A 16,736-nucleotide genomic window follows, 5' to 3' on the forward strand; every position below is an offset into this window, starting at 1 on the left:
CCACTTGGCAATAAATGATCAGCTGAATTTCACTGCATTTATTATCATTTAGATTGAGAGGTTCTGACAGTATGGTTGGACTGCATTGGAATAAAGTTGTTAGAACTGAATTTTGACTATCATTGGACTGCAGTGTGCCATTTATTCATGCAAAACTCCCAAACATCAGTTTTATTGTTTTATAATACACAGCTATAGGCCTATTCATGCAGCTAAAAAAATTTAGATTCATAGAATTTTGCGTCTACTATTCATTGAGCATGACTCAGATATTAAAGCACTCATTATCCCACTCATATATAATGTTTTAAAGGTTTTGACAAGATTATAAACCTAGATTTAATGTTTAAAGTGTTGCATGTGTGTGCAGCCTTACCACTTCTGGAGGCATCCTGGTGGCCAGATCATGGATGGCTTTTCCCAGGATACACAGTGAGGAGAGAATAAACACAATCCCCAGGATCACACATGCTCTGCAGACCCCAAAACAGGAAAAGAAATGTGCTTTGAGTTAGCCTCAAACCACTACAATATTTTACAAGATCTACAGAGAATGACGAGAAAGACTGGTGGAAATTCAGTCCCAACATGTTAAAACCGAGAATTTTTAGTAATAAGGAGGCTTAGCAAAAGTGCTTTTTTGTGCAAAACTTTAGCACAGCTTGACAGATGTTGCTGCAAAAGCTCATCTGCTGGTCCAAATTTACAATATCTTTCTCATCTATCTCACTGCAGGACAGGCCCACATCTACTTGGCAGACGCAGTGTAGTGTTGAGTCCCATTTTTCTTATTTTCTCATTTCGACTCAAAAATCAAACTATTCCAATTCTTCAGTAAGAAAACTTTTTAAAGGCAAGCTTATTTTGACTGTTGCACAACACAATTTTAGACCTTCATTTTACCACCTCTTCTTTTGGTAACTATGTGAACACATAACCCCCCAAAAATGTTTTTCTTTACATTTTTCTACATTGCAGCTCCTCGGAGATGGAGTTATCACTTATTTGTTTTAAAGTAAGTGTCTGCTGCTCAGTTTCTCTTTGTTGGGTGTACAGGTGTGTGTTTATACATTTTAAAATGTCATGTCTCATTATCAGTGACACCTCTGAGCTCTGGTGATTATTTTTAGACAAGTGAGCCTCGGTGCAACCTGACAGCTACTTAATAAAGTCCACTGAACTCCAACAAGCGGTAATAAGCAATGACATACAGTAGATTTGCGTTGTTCAACTAATTACAAATGCATAGTGTTTAAAATGATTTGAATGCACCCAACATCCCATCCTGTTCTGTCTTATTTATTCATGAGAAATGAACACTTTCTGGGGATTTTTTTTTCTGTTTTTGACATATACTGTATATCCATATATATATGTCTTTTTTTAAGACTTGTTCATACTCACATGTACTCTCTGTGTGCAGAGTGAACAGCTGCTGCGTTGCTGTAGCGCCAAAGGACGATGGCTGATGACATGACATCCAGTGTGGCATCAAACTACGGTGGGTTGGAGAAAGACAAGAAGAAAAAAGAAATAGTAAGAATTTTACAATATTTGTTGTGACCATAGATATTCAATAATAACTGGTCAATTTAAAAAGTATGCATTTAGATGTGCTCTTATTATATTTATTTATATTTTAAATGTTTTCCTAGAAAGTGTAGCTAGGGTGATGCTTAAAAAAAGAGATATTTTTTTAAATTCTACAATTATAGGTTTGATTTTTTATTCTTTTAGATTTTTTAGATAAAATAATATATTTTTAAGGGATTTTACAAAGTTTTAAGAGAGGACGGTTTTGAATATTGTATATTTGGCCCTATTTCCCTACAGTATAACAAAATAACTTATTGTACAACAGACAGATTTTATTTTTTTCTTGCTGAGTCCTCCTGCAGCCCCCTGAGGGTATGCTTCCCTGATTACTTAGCCATACCACCCATATTAAAAGGGTGAAACAATTAATGACAGCACGTTTTATTGGGTTTTATTAAATGGTTTATTTTATATGATCTAATCTGCACTAATGAGAACATAAATTAGTTTTTCTCTAAAGAATTCAATGTGAACTGATAAGCATCAAAACAGGAACTACAGAAAATCTTAAAGTGAAATAATAAAATGTCCGGTGATCCATATGAAAATATGATCAAAACAGTGCTGAGTTTAAGTATTATTGTTGGCAAAAGCAACATATATTCAGATGATTCACCAAAGATAATTAAAACCTTCTGAGATAAAATAGCCAGCGCTGCAGTTCAAATGATCTAATCATCTTATGCTAATTGTATTTCCCAAAAGCCCAAGGTGTGAATTTATTAATTTTCATTTCCTTGTTATTAAGTTTTATATTCTCCTACTAGTAACAATCTTAATCATGTCCTCTTGTAATCATGACCTCTTTCGCAAACTCAAAATGCATTTTGACATTCCATCCTATCTCCTTGGAGAGTTCATCCGCGCTCCTTTGTTACCGTGGCAACAAGGGGACCAATAACACTTTGGTTCTAGGATTCATTAATAAATTGCCAAGGTCCCCAGCAATGACTAATTGATCAGTGTTTAAGGGGGAAAGCAGGAAGCTGGGACTCACGGCAAATCCAAAGGCTGATGCGCTGTGTCTCATGAAGGAAACAGCTGTAAAGACAGAAAACAACAACGTGAGTGACTTTTCTCCTCCAAAGGAAAACAACAGAGTTCATTCTGATCCTTTCCCTGCTTTCTGTAAAGAATGCACTCATAGGTACACGATTCATCATGTACTCGCACCTAAGTGCAATGCTGGGAAATAGCCTAGTGAGTTAAAGGTGTTATTGTTACGAAATAAGTGAAACAAAAAGCATGATGTAAAAATAAATTCAAATTGTAGTGAGGTTCATCTTTTATCATTGTTTTCCATTTGAATAAAGCACCATACCACATTTAATGAAAAACACACACACATATACTGTATATATACAGTATATACTGTATATACATATTCAATAAATGAGAATATTAGTGAAAAGCCCATTTATTTCAGAAACTTTATCATTCAGTTAAATACATTACATACAGACACAGATTGATGTTTAAAAGCTTTTATTTCTGTTAATTATGATGATTTTCTGCTTAAAATTAGTGAAAACATATAAAATACAAATATTACATTAGACTATTAAAAAACGATTTAATAAACAAATGAAAAGTATACTTAAAACCTGCTTAAAAGTTATTTTAAAAAGTTGCTTTTCACCTCATCCAAAATTATAAAATAATTTTATTAAAGAAGAGTGTTGGTCATAAAGAATGGTGAAGGAGGGAATTATGATCTTGGCTTATTTTTCCTGCACCTAATTTAGGTTTTTAAAGCAGTGAAGAACAAATTGGGCACTTTGTGGGGACTGCTGTGGGAGTAGGGTAAGGCTTTGGTTGCTTTTAATGGTTATTCTCTCTGTGTATACCCAGAGCAACAGCTGTGTCTTCATTCTTTGCTCAAAATTGAGCTTTTTCCCAGGGTTTATTAGGACAAATTGATTGCTTTACAATTTAGGGGAGAAAATAGTTCTTGAAGCAGGTAAAACATGAAATGCGCTCAAATTTTCAAACAAATTAGCAATTTGGTATGAAGTATGTAACAACAAAAAAAAAATCTTAGCATTTTATCAAATTTTATTATATCTAAATACATTTGACAAGATAATTTATTACTCTGAATTTTATTATATTATGATTACCAAATTCTTTGGCTTTTGTTAAAATAGTCTGCTTATAGATCTTCTGACATTTCCAGACGGTTAAAGAAAGCTTTGTCTGGCTGTGTCAGTGACACGGAAAGGTCAGCATGACATCAGCTGACTGGATGACTGGATCCATTTAATAATGCCGAGCAATGAACACCATATGGGCCAAACTATCAGATGTCACTAAATGAGATCAGATATTTACTAAATGAGATAATTACGCATTTAGTAAATATCTCTATAATAAGATATTTACTAAATGCAAATGAATTACCTGTGTGTTATAATTACCTGTGCAAATTAATTAATTAGCAGTGATAGACCCTTTATTATTATTTTTTACCAGTAGTGACATCAATGAGGCTGATGTCTTCTGCATTCATTGCAGTGCAGTTGTTGTTTAAAGCACCTGTATTGTTTTGCTGTGCTCCTTTTCCTTGTGTGCTTAGCTCCCTCCTGTCTGCGCTCGCAGGTCAGAGTCTCTTGGGACACCAACCCGCCATTAAATTGCCATGGCAACAGGAGATTTGAGGCCAAGATGGGACTTAGTTTGAGCTCGAGCAGCAAGCAAAAAGCTTTAATCTTCCTTTTCTCTTTCATATTACCTCACAGTCATTCCCTTGACCTCTGTCTTTGAAACCTCACAGATGTCGCTTCCGTACTTTCTGCTTAGCTGTCATGGACGTGTCAGTCATACTAGGGGGTGACACAGGATTTCCTGCAATATGCTGTCTCTATGTTGCTCTTGTCTCCTGAGACAATCACCTTGGATCTCCATCGTTGTCTTAGTCACACATTCACTTCTAAATTTGTTCTCTCTTACTGCCTTTCTTTGGGCCTCTAACAGGCTCCCGCCTACCTGAAGAGCCCAGAAACAAGGCCAAGTCATTGTGGATGCTTCTGTGCCAACTTCTCTGTTATGTTTAGACAAAGTACTGGCTTTTTGCCTTCTGTTAGAAGTCTAGTTTGTCTGTGTTTGTGTTTGTTGGCCTAGGAAAACGGCACCAAAAAAGAACATTTGTCTCAAAATGGTCAGGTGTAAAACCTAGACTGAAAATTGCTAAAAAAAGAACCCAGTATCTAAAGGTAAAGCCAAATTTAAAGAGGCAGAAGAAAAGAAGGGTAAGCTCCATCTGATCTAGGGCATAAAAAAGTTTTATCATGATATTTGATGGTACTATTTTGATAACAATAAAAGTGACGATAAGAACTATTTATTACGTCTTTTTTAGGAAAGTGTATGGTAGACACAGCAATCATAGCCCTGCTGTTGAGAAACATATCAATGTATAATACAGTTCAAAAAAGTGTTTTTAATTCTATCTAACATTTTGCATACAATATACTGGGAATCCAGGAGCAGTTTTTGCTAAAATCCCAGAACTCTTAGAATAAAGCAGTCCAGGTTCAGATGTTTGCTTAATGTGGTTTTATCATTTCTCTCTATACTTAGTCTTAATATCTGGCATCTAAATGGTAGTTTTCTGTTCTTTTGCAAATAGAACTTTTAATGACTTTTTAATACTTTGCAATTTTTAAAAAAATCTCTCTTCAGTGATGAATAATTAGTAAAGGCTCTGTCTAACGTTCAAAACATGACAGCAGATTGTTTTTGAAGATTTTCTTTTTTTAATCTCTTTACTATTAAAAATCAAGAGAAAATTATTTTGAGAATGGAAAAAGCAATACTAATTTTCTTCAAAACAATGGAACCTTTAATTTACTATCTTCTTCAACTTATGTTTGATGTTTAATGAAAACAGAGTGAGGTGAACGTGAGGCAGATGTGAAATAACTCATAAAAAATGGTTCAACTGATGTAGTTTATGGCACAGACAACAAGAGTGGGCTTATCCAAAGTGGGCTTGTATGTAATAGTTTCTAATAATTTGGACATACACATATACATATGTGTATGCAAATGTGCAGAAATAGTTCTTTGATACTCAGTTTTCACACCAAAAACTGAGTTTGAATATGGACGCAAAAACAGACAACAATTTCCACGAGTGCAGTATCCTCTGACCTTTACCTTGCCACATCAGAACCTTCAAATCAAACACCATCTTTATTGTTCCTCCCAGCCTGGTCTGGTGTGTGGGGTTCTTACATCAGAGAGGGCAGCCATTGATTACTGGCTGGGAATGCAAGTAAGCATGAAAGTACTCATTCAGGGAAAAACAACATACAGATTTTTATTTTTGTGGAACCCCACAGGTTGTGCCCCCCTGGGCAGTGTGCCATATCCCCTTTATTATTTCCTTAAACAGGGAAAATCCTTTCTCACGGTTATCCCCACTTGAGATTTCTGAATCAACAGAAATGTCCCTCTTTTTGATCTTACTTAAACCTCCTGAAAGGCTAATTCAGTTGTCATTACTTGGATTTAACTATATATCCAGTTACTGATGTGTAATGGAGTGACCAGCAGGATAATTGGATTATGAATCTACAAGAGTTCACATGTGCATTCCAAGTCAGTTTTCAATTTATAGCTGCAGCCTCAGAAACATTCTGAACATCTTTAACCTCATTTTAGGTATCTGTATTTCATTTAAATACAGATACCTATATTAATCATGTAAAAGAGCTTAGGAGCCGTCCTTTCAGTTTTTTTGTTTGGGGAGTTGTGGGGTATTAAGGAAAATTCATATCACCTCATGGCATTTTCTTGGCTCTGAGGAGGATTTTCTCACGATACGTTGATAATCCATTGAATTGCATAGTAATGCAGTCTTAGTATTACTAAGGATATTATGGGTTGTCATTAGTCATAGAGATTTGTGCCATGAAGTTAAATGCTTTATGACACAAAGGCTATTCAGGAAGAAAAAAAGGAAACAAATCCTTGTAAAAATATGACTGGCAAAAGACTTATATACTGAAAGCAAATCACATACTGAAAGCAGTAATAACTACCAAAAATAATAAAATAATATATGTAAAATTATTAATGGAAAATCTTTTTAAAATAATAAGTTGTGCACGTTACTGCATGTACACACTTTAAAACTTGAATCTGGGCCTTTTCTATCTTTAAATGTAAATGCTTTCTGCTGAAGAAGAAAATATACGCTGTCTGTCTTGAATATCATTTGCAAAGCATCTCTGTTCCTGCATCTTAAAAGCATGCAGTTGTTCAAAGATAGTGGTGGATTGCTTTTGTTTATGAGGCTGTCAATCCAAAAAGACTGGATTCACTCAGAGAGGCGCCGAAAGTAAAAATAGTCAGTATCACCCTCCCTGCAGTTATTCATCTTCCAGTTTCTGCTCCCGAGCTCATTTCGATGTGCCAGCCGTCTGTGTGGTTACCAGCTGCCAGCAAATCGATGCCTCTCTGGAGGCGAGCGGACATGCTTCCGTGTTCTGTCCTTCGGGTTGGTAGTTAATCAGGAGGGCAAGCATGCATGGACAGATACTAACAAGACTGGAGAAATAAGGAGCAAAAACAAAGGAAGAGCTGTTTGAAAGGGAGACAAAGGAAATTTAAAGACCCTAAAGAAAAAGACAAACAAGAGGGAGCAGGAGAGAAGAAACAGGGGCTAAATGGGAAAACAGCAAAATAAACTATATTTGTTTCACAAGTATTAAAATGTGGGAAAAATCCATAATTATTTTACTTTCTATCAAAATAAGGAATTATCTTCTCACAGTTTGATACACACAGTATCTTCCACATTTAAGAAAGGGGGGAAAAAAGCCAAAACTATGCTTAAGACGACAAGTTGGCAAGACTCCCTTTTGAGTTTTTCCTACAGTTTAAACCAAAATGTCGTTTTTTAACTTCAACAGTACAAAGAATCTGTCCCCAAAATCAATAATCCATGTTTAGTAGTATAGAGCGGACAACAGGTCCGCTCTTTCAGCGGCAGGAGTAAGGGGAAAAACAGCCCACAAACAGCTGAAATACACAAACATTAGGGAAACCTCCAAAAACGCTTTTACCTGGCTGTTTTAATAGTTCAAACACCAAATATACCTTATATGTGCATTAGTAAATGCAGTGGACACCGTCCTGGCACAACCACAGAAACTCATCCGCAGCAAAAGAACATTAACAGTGTTCCTGGATATGCAACTGCCAGCCAGTAGCAACTAGCATTGCGCCAAGATCAAATATTTTAGATATGCTCTACAAATAGGCAAATCAGTAAATAGGCAAATTTTCTGTGAATAGATTAGGTTGCGTTCCAAAGTTCTAGAAAGTCCATTTTACCTTAAAGAAAAATAAAAAGTATAATGAACAGTTGATTCTAATTAAATCCAACATTTCTTAATGTAATTGTTAGCTTTTTATTATGGTGCAGATATTTTAATTTAATAAGAAATTCTTTCAAAAATGCTACTAAATAATGATATAAAGATCTTTATTGAATTGTTTTTGTTTGTTGGTTATGTTATTGAACTACAACATCTGTCCATCCATCCAAGCATACATACACAGTCAGTTTATGCTGAATCAACTCAATAGTCAATGAAAAGACAAAAAAACTGGAGTAACTGTTATGTTTGAGCTATTAATCTGTGAAAATCTTTGTCCAGCTGTCTGCTGACAGGTGCAGTAGAGTGAGGGAGGTTATTTCTTCTCCGGCTGGTTGCCATTCCATTACCCCTAAAACCTCCCATGCTATTGACTTTATGAAAAAAGTCCATATCGAATTAGCAGAATAATTTGCAACCAAATAGAAATGTAATTACGTCCTCCTTTCTGCTCCTCAAGGGCAGTGGCTCAATTCAAGGATGCAGACTTCAATTACATACAAGGAGCAGAGGAATAACCAGTGGGACTGTAAAGAGGACAAGGAGGAATAAGAAAGGCAGTCAGATGGACAGATGAAAAAGGAGAATCGGATCTAAACAGAGAGATGGCGTAGGTGGGCTGACAGAAGGAAAAGGGAGGTGAAAGATTAAAGAGCAAAGATGTCACACAGAGAAAAGGGAACTGAAAGAGATTAGATGAGCCACTGCCAATCTGTGACTGAGCTTCTGATCTAACCAAGGTAAGTCGCTGCACTCACAAATTAAACAAATCTTCCAACAAGCGCATTTATTGAAGTGAACTGAGTGAAATGAAACTACTTTATAGTATAATAAAGACAAAACTTTAAAGAAATGTTCACACATTGATCCATTATTATTATTATGTTTTTGTTTCAGGAAAAAAGTAATTTACTTGCAACTAAACAATTAATTAACAAACTATAGCAAGTGGTTTGTCCCAAACCATATTTTTCAGCGGTGAGATGTTTGAGGGTGACTTAGATGTACGACCCATTTCAGTTCCCCTCAAAGCATCTCCATAAATTCCATAAATTGGGCTTTGACTCAGCAAGGATTTTCCATTTCTTACTTCTCAGCTAATCTGTGGTGTGTTTTGGGTCACTGTCATGTCAGAGGGGACAGCTTCAGCTTTTCTCGGGTCCTGATGTAACAAAGAGTTCTCAAAGTGTTCCTCAAGCCACCTGTTTCTCATAGGTGGCTTGAGCTTTCTTTTTCCTGGAATGCTTCATTTGTTTTATTCCAAACTTCTCCTCTGTTTTTGTTTTTAGATAATTCACTTTTAGATTCCTCTGGCAAATGAACATTGTTCCAGAAGTCTTGGTCTTTCTCTAAACTCTTTGTGCTCCACTTCAACCAAACTTTTGTGTTTTTTTTCTTAAAGAGCAGAGGTTTTGTGCTTAGATACTTCCAATCAAAGTTAAATGTTTGCGGTCTCATTCTTATTCTAAATCTACAGGCCTGCACTTTATTTAATGTTATGCACTTAATTTTGGGTTAACATCTTGCTGTTTGCTTTCAACATGAACTGGGTTAAATAACCAAACCTGGGCATGTCCCCAGCTTATAGATTACATTCTGTACAGTGGGATGGCTTATTTCAGATCAACTGAACACAAATACCAGACTAATATTATGCTACAATCTTTTTTCTAAAGGCCTCAGACGGTTCTTTAAGTCTTACCTTGGGGCTCCCTTTAATTCCAAACAGCGAGGAGCGCAGCAAACTATAAGGTTTAAGCTTGTATGTAGGTAATTTATTTGTCACAAGAGTTAGCTTTCTTTAAGTGTTACTTTATTTAAATGTTTTGAAAGGTCTGTTCTTTAGTAATTGTTTTGTTATAGTGCTTGAGTTTTTATGTATTAAGATTAAATATTCACATGAGGAGTATTTTAGAAAAAAACACAAAAGCTTTCAGAGGGTGGCTTAATTTTTGGCATGACTAACAGATGCTGTTGTTGGTTAAACAGTCTGCTTGTAAATCTGGTATTTTTACAGACTAATAAATAATAAAATGAACTGTTTGGTGAGCAGAGACAGGTAAAAGGGCAGAGAGGAGTTAAAATATTCAACAGGGGGATCACATGAAGAGCTGACACAAAGGGTGAATTATGCCTCATTAAGATTTGACTAAACAAGGTTTTTATGCTAATGTGCCTGTCTGGGCACAAAGAGGAGAGGAAGATCTGACCTTATAGTCTCGCTCTGTCATTCTATTGGCTGGAATCATAACAAGGTGGGACTGTTTCCATGTCTCTCCACAAGGGAACAAAAATAATTTGCATGCAGAAAGAATAAAGATACAAGACAGAAAGTAGGTGAGACTGTAGATGAGCAGAGACAGTTTAAGCATAAGGAACAGCATGCAGGCAAGAGTAGATAAATCTGTAAATCTGAGCAAAGACATGATAGTAAGAATCAGGTCATCTTTGGAAGTTTTTTTTTTTTAACATGAGGGATAAATTAGGAATTCTAATCTAAAATTAAAAATGTGTTTCTGATTTCACAATTTAAAGCCTTGAAAATGGCCACCATCTCTTTAAGAAGCTGCTGCTCTTTCCGACACTGTGCCTTTAACATGTCATCACAACAATGTAACGTTCTTATACTTACGCATTAGTTTAATCTGTCTAACATGTTTTAATCTACTTTAATCATTTTCTAATCTGTTATAGATCCTAGATATGGCATCAGATTTTATATAAAGTTTAATATAAAATGAATTGACTAAATTAATTGATTTGTGAAAACAATGGAAACGTCCCATCAAAAACACCAGAAGTTGTGACTTTTAAAGATTTTTTTTTTCAACCTACACTGCAACCTAAGAGCACACTAACACAATCCCTGCTTTCTCAGCAGATGTTTCCGACAAGGTTGCAGTTGTCTTCTCAGCCGCAAAATATTGTATTTAATAATTCAGGGCCTCCAGCTCAGTTCAGCTCTGCACTGAGCCCTGCTCTCCTGGAAGAGTTCACCCAGCGGAAAACCTTAGCGTGAATCTTCCTGTCCTTCAGCCTCTGCTCCTCATTTCTTCTTCTTTTTAACCTCCTCCTGATTTCTCTGCCCCGGTTCTGCTCTTTTGCCTTTACAGGTCCATTTGCTCCTCGTCCTACATGCCTCTGTTCTTAAATACAAACCCTTTTTTAACATCCAGTTTCTCTTGCTAAAGTTGTCATTTCTGAGTCTGATTTTGCTTCCTGTGTTTTCCTTTTCCTCTTTTTTTATTCTGCCTTTGAATTTGTTTCCTTTCTCTTCCCTTCATCTCTCTATCCTTTTCCCCCTTCTCCTCTAAATACTTCCTCATTCTAACTTTCCTTTGAGTTATTCCTCAGGGATTACACCACTCTCTTCTCTCCCACCATAAGCACAGCAGAATTGATATGTAGCCGGACAGAGCTGAAGTCAATTGGCACAGAGCGAAACGTACCATCTGTATGTAGCTTGGTACTGGGGACGCCACCGAGTTTGTGTAGGGCTCAAGCTGGAGCTGACTGGGCTAATGCTTCCTACGCACATGTAGGTTTTCCACAGTTTCACCCTGGAAATGTTTAAACAGTTTAAAAAGGGCTTCTAGTGGAGTTAAGATGATTTACTGCCTACAAGAATTGTACAAAGTTGCACCACTAGTGAGAGAAGAAGTCACCATAAGTTCATGCTAATATAATGAACATGCATAATTAGGAGCTCAAGTAAGCCCAGAACATTCATAAAAGTCCATGCAAAACAAATTTTAGGCAGCCATGGACATACACTGCTCAAAAAAATAAAGGGAACACATAAACAGGTGTTTAACACTTAAAGTGTTCCCTTTATTTTTTTGAGCAGTATATATTTTGTAATGTAGTTCAAGGGATATTTTGTTGAAACCTATGTAAAATGAAACTTAGCATTGTTATTTATTTTGAAAGAGATTATTGTCCTGTCTTTTTATCAAATGTTTTTTTTTAATAAATATTCAAGGAGGCAGATTTGGTGGTAAGGTTAGGTGTAAGTTGATTTCAGAAGCCCAAGTTACCTGTCGCTGTTTGAATATCCAATTTTGGTTGTACTCTCAAACATCTGGTATACTTTAAAGTGGTAGGTTCAGAGTGTTTAACTTCAAATTAAAAGTAATATGTGCCAGATTTTTTTAAAACAGTTATAAAGCATTTAAATTCATTCTTTTATTTTCAGTTTAACAATTTATACTTGTTCAACTGGCATTATTTCACTTATAACAAAACATTTTCCCATATAACCTCCAAGTAAAACTAGTACTCTTTTATAGTATGTAATTATTTACCTAAAACAACCTCTTATTTCATGATGAAAAGCTACTTGTAAGTTAGTTTTGTCTTACTTCAAATGTACTCTGATATTTATAGTAGAAACTAGACCAAGAATATTTGTTAAAATGTTGTGTTTTTGCAGTGCAGACTGAAATATTTTTTATGAGACCCTATGTTAGTTGTACAGACTAATGTTTGGAAACCTCTATGAACTAAACCAATACTGTAACGAACATAGGGCCAAAAATCCTGCACATATGTGTGAAAGACTGATAGTCGTGTATAAAATCCTGATGGAGAATATTGCTGTAGTCCAGGGGTCTCAAACTCAATTTACCCGGGGGCCGCTGGAGGTAGAGTCTGGGTGAGGCTGGGCCGCATTCCCACACACGGTCTCCTCAGCCAAACCTTTCGGATTGCCTATTACCATATTTGGCTGTAGTCAGGCGCTGTAACAGCCGTAATTGTGTAGTGTCTCTTTAAGATACTCTAGCATTGCTAATGATGTCAGAAGTATGCGCCACGGCTTCTCTGTAGAGAGCGTGGGAGAAAAATGCTAGACGGACATGTTAGCTCCCTAACTTTTAGTAATGTTACGGGTTGTTTGGACGCTGCTCAATTTTCATGTCTGATAATATAGCAGCCGTTCAACCGGGCTTTGTAAGGTTGGTGAAGAGCGTATTTATTAAAGGACAACACTGTGGAATTCCCTGTCAGCGTGGTTGTGAGTTTTTGACCGTCCTGACGAATCTGCCGCCTCCTCTCCTCCCTTAAACACAACCCGAGCGTTACAGCGCCTAACCTTAGTTACGTTACACTGATCAGCAACTTCCGGGTCTAGACTGGATGCTGAAGCACGTGAAGCGGGAGCGGCCGCGAAAATTGCGCATGTACCGCATGCAAATAATGACAAATAGAAAATGCAAATAGGCCCGGCCGATGTCCCGCCCCCGAGAGCAATATACTCCACCGTGATTGGTAAGTTCGTTCAGCTCTGCACACAACACTGAAAAGTGCCAATTATATCAAACTCGCGGGCCGCACTAACATTAAACTTTCATATTAAGGCGGGGGCCACAAACTATCGTCCCGAGGGCCGCAGTTGGCCCGCGGGCCGCGAGTTTGAGATCCCTGCTGTAGTCTGTGGAATCAATGTGTGGACTTTGTTTATGTCATGTCTTTATTAGCAAGCATACACAGTCAGAATGATATTAATTTTGACAGCCCAGATCTCTGTAAGAAATCTATTTTAAATTAAAACAGCAGACTAAAACAGAATTGGATAGATGTTTGTTCACATTTATTATATTTTCAGAATTCCTGGGTGAAAACAACAAACCTTTAATTTTGAAATTACACAACTCTGTCAGGTGAATTTTAACGATCCAGAATTTCCCCTTTTCTGACTTAAACCTCTGCAGCCATCAGGCCTTACATTTCCCCAAATAATTAAAAACAAACAAGCAGCTTCAACTACAGTATAGGGAGTAATTCCTTCAGCTCTGAGGGGGGCAGGAGAATGAAACAGCCTCTCCTCTGTTTACTGTTTACCTCACTAATTTACTTTCTTTGAAATGTTTCAGTCGTTCCCAGGCAGGGATATACACTGAGCAGCAATTAGTAGAAATCACACAGCTGCTGTGGTTAAATCTGACAAGAAAAGTTTCACATTGGAGGGTGCAGGAGCATAAGTGGAGATGTAACTGCTCAACTTGACCTTATCAGGGCAGGCTGGACCGGTAACCGTGACACAGAATGAAGGGGCAAGACCACAAGATGTCTAAAGTAAGGACACACACACACACACACACACAAAGGGGAAGTTCTGCTCTGTTGTCATTAGCTATAAGCAGAAAATCATTATAATTAACAGAAATCAAGGATTTAACCCATCACTCTGTAATTAATCGATACTATTTCAGACAGCTTGCTAGCTAGATAAACAGTTAGCTAGCAAGCTAGCTAGATAAACAGTTAGCTATCTAGATAACCAACTAGCTAGCTGGCTAGCTGGTTAGCTAGATAGATAGAGATAGATTGGGGCAGGGAGTTTTGCAGAAAGTGATTTTGTTCATGAATGGCTCTATCCAAACCAAATCCACAGCTCTGGCAAAGCTTTTCTCCACTGTATATTTTCCCCAGGAGTTTTATAATGAGATCTTTGGAGACTACTCTGCATAATCAAATACAATCACTCAGACAGATGCTCACACAAGCATCCAAACATGTCACTCTGTAAAAAGCCTTAAAGCAAATTCAGCCTTTTACAATAGTATAGTATCATAACAGGCAAAGTATTTAGTGGCAGAAGAAATAATTGTTTTTAAAAATTCACATATTGGTACAAATTAAATCAAATATAAGCATTATTTTATTCTAACAAATAGAAGATTGCTAAAAAAAATTTTAGCAATAAACACTGAACACCTTTTCCATTTGAGATTCATTATGTTAATACACAAAATAAAAACCTAAAAACCTGTTATCAATTCTGGTTTTGGTCTTGTTTTTTAAAAATGCTTTGTATTATGTTATTTAAATTTGTGTCATTTGAAAGATTTCAGATCTCTTTGCATTTTACTTCCAGTTTAGCCTGCAGCACTCTTCTTTTGAATTCATTTGGTCCCAATACTCTGTTATTCACACACAGGTTGTTTTTGCTCCCTAGCTCTGCAGCAGCACTGTACTTCAGCTTCTTTAATAAATCCTTTTTTTTCTAATCAGCATTACTGTCTGCCTGGGAGTCCTGCATCTGAGTCCCCCCCTTATTACAAACTGTGACAAAACAAACCACGGCAGCCGCTAATTGGCTGCAACAGTCAGAGTTTTTCATATATCAAAACACCTAACGTGTTTACAACCTAATATTTCAAAGCTCAAAACAAAACCCTTATCTGTTATTGAAATGCTTATAGCAAAAAAGAAAAAGAAAACGTCCCATTAGATATGAAACTGTGAAAGTATTTTTAATAACAGTGTCTCTTTCAAGCACTCACTAAGCCAAAATAATAATCAAACATGAAGCTCTTACTCATAGCACACATAGCAGCATTCGTGATGGATGACAGTGTAATGTGATGCCGCTCTGTATTTTTTGGTCATACATCCAGCAAATAGTATGCACCATGTGACAAGCAAGTCGTGCCATGGCAACAGACCCCCATTTTCATCACATTTTATCTCATTCGCCGTGGTAACACCAGCTCAGACAGAGCTGATAGGTTTGTCAGATTAAAACATTGTGTGATGTATTGGACTCTGAAGACTTTGGCAGCTCAGAAAAGATCCTGACGAACTGCAGCTAAAACAGAAATTGATCAGACATCTTATTGTGCTTCAAGGGAATCCATCATATAATCCTAGGGCCAAACAAAGTATTTTTCTAGAGGACATCAGGAGAAGAGATCTTATCTTCTGGCTTTAACATACTTTAACATGCGTAGTTACATGTCGGCTTTAACTCAAGAAAAAAGCCCAAATTTGCAGTCCTGAATTTTATTTACATCTGTTTTCAAACATCTAAGCTAATAATCTTTCTGAAATTTCTGGCTCTACTTAAAGAAATTATTCAGGCTGCTAATGAACCCACATTCAGTTCACCTGTCTCAGTAAGCCTCAAACTTTTAAATTTCATCTGCATCCAAAACAGTTGGTGCATCACAACTGACAGCTATTTCTATGTAATTGATGCTGTGCTGTCACTTTAATTCAAACATTCATATCTACCGCTTGAGATAGTCAATTGCAATTAACTAGAAGAAAAAACTGTTAATGCTGAGTATGACCATGAGCTACACTTACATTTGCTGTATAAAAAAGTGTAATTCATTGCTAGCTTTTCAAACAAAATTTCTTTTAATCACCAAGTTCTTTTAATTCTTTAGCAGACCTTTCATGTGATAAACTTTTCCAAACAGTTTAAATAACTGTCACCTAAATAGAACCTGTATCACAACACAATGAAGGCTAACAGACCTCAAAAGCAGCATATTAAGTACAGATCTGAAGAAATGTAAGAGAAGAGAAAAATGTTTTTCACTCGGGGCCATGTTGGTTTGGATAGCTATTTTTGCTTCATAAATTAAATCATAAGTTAAAAACAAAATTTTCGTAATTAATAAAGTTATCTTCACCAGACCTTAAAATTTGACATGAAAACTTATGCAAACTAAAACACTTTACCACAATGAAGGGTTTGCTAAATTTATTTCTATTAATTTTAAACCGCTGTCTGATAACGATGTCCTTACTGACATTTTTTTAGTTAGAAGCCACTGATCTAAGTCTCCAAAGTGAGATTAAAAGTCCTAAAGCTCAGCAGGATTCGCACTCCGATACCCTGCAGAACATCCAGAAAGGTAACCCTGACTCAGTGGATGAGGTCTACGAGAACCATACCTTGATGCTCTTATTTATTAGTGAGAAATCTGTCATTTCCAAGTTTGCTGTTGCATTTAAAACCCA

At 36.5% G+C, this 16,736-nt stretch overlaps 1 protein-coding gene across 1 annotated transcript in view; it reads right to left on the bottom strand.

Annotated features, from left to right (window-relative positions):
* LOC102230800 (transmembrane protein 163) overlaps positions 1 to 16,736 on the bottom strand; it is a 54,496-nt gene that overhangs the window by 9,666 nt on the left and 28,094 nt on the right. The window contains exons 3-5 of the mRNA XM_005801230.2: positions 2,594 to 2,637; positions 1,405 to 1,496; positions 377 to 473 (exon numbers count right to left, since the gene is read on the bottom strand). Of these exons, the coding sequence (XP_005801287.1) occupies positions 377 to 473; positions 1,405 to 1,496; positions 2,594 to 2,637 (233 nt within the window). The remainder of the gene's footprint in view (positions 1 to 376; positions 474 to 1,404; positions 1,497 to 2,593; positions 2,638 to 16,736) is intronic.

This window comes from Xiphophorus maculatus, chromosome 7 (assembly GCF_002775205.1).
Source record: "Xiphophorus maculatus strain JP 163 A chromosome 7, X_maculatus-5.0-male, whole genome shotgun sequence".
Taxonomy (NCBI): Eukaryota; Metazoa; Chordata; class Actinopteri; order Cyprinodontiformes; family Poeciliidae; genus Xiphophorus; species Xiphophorus maculatus.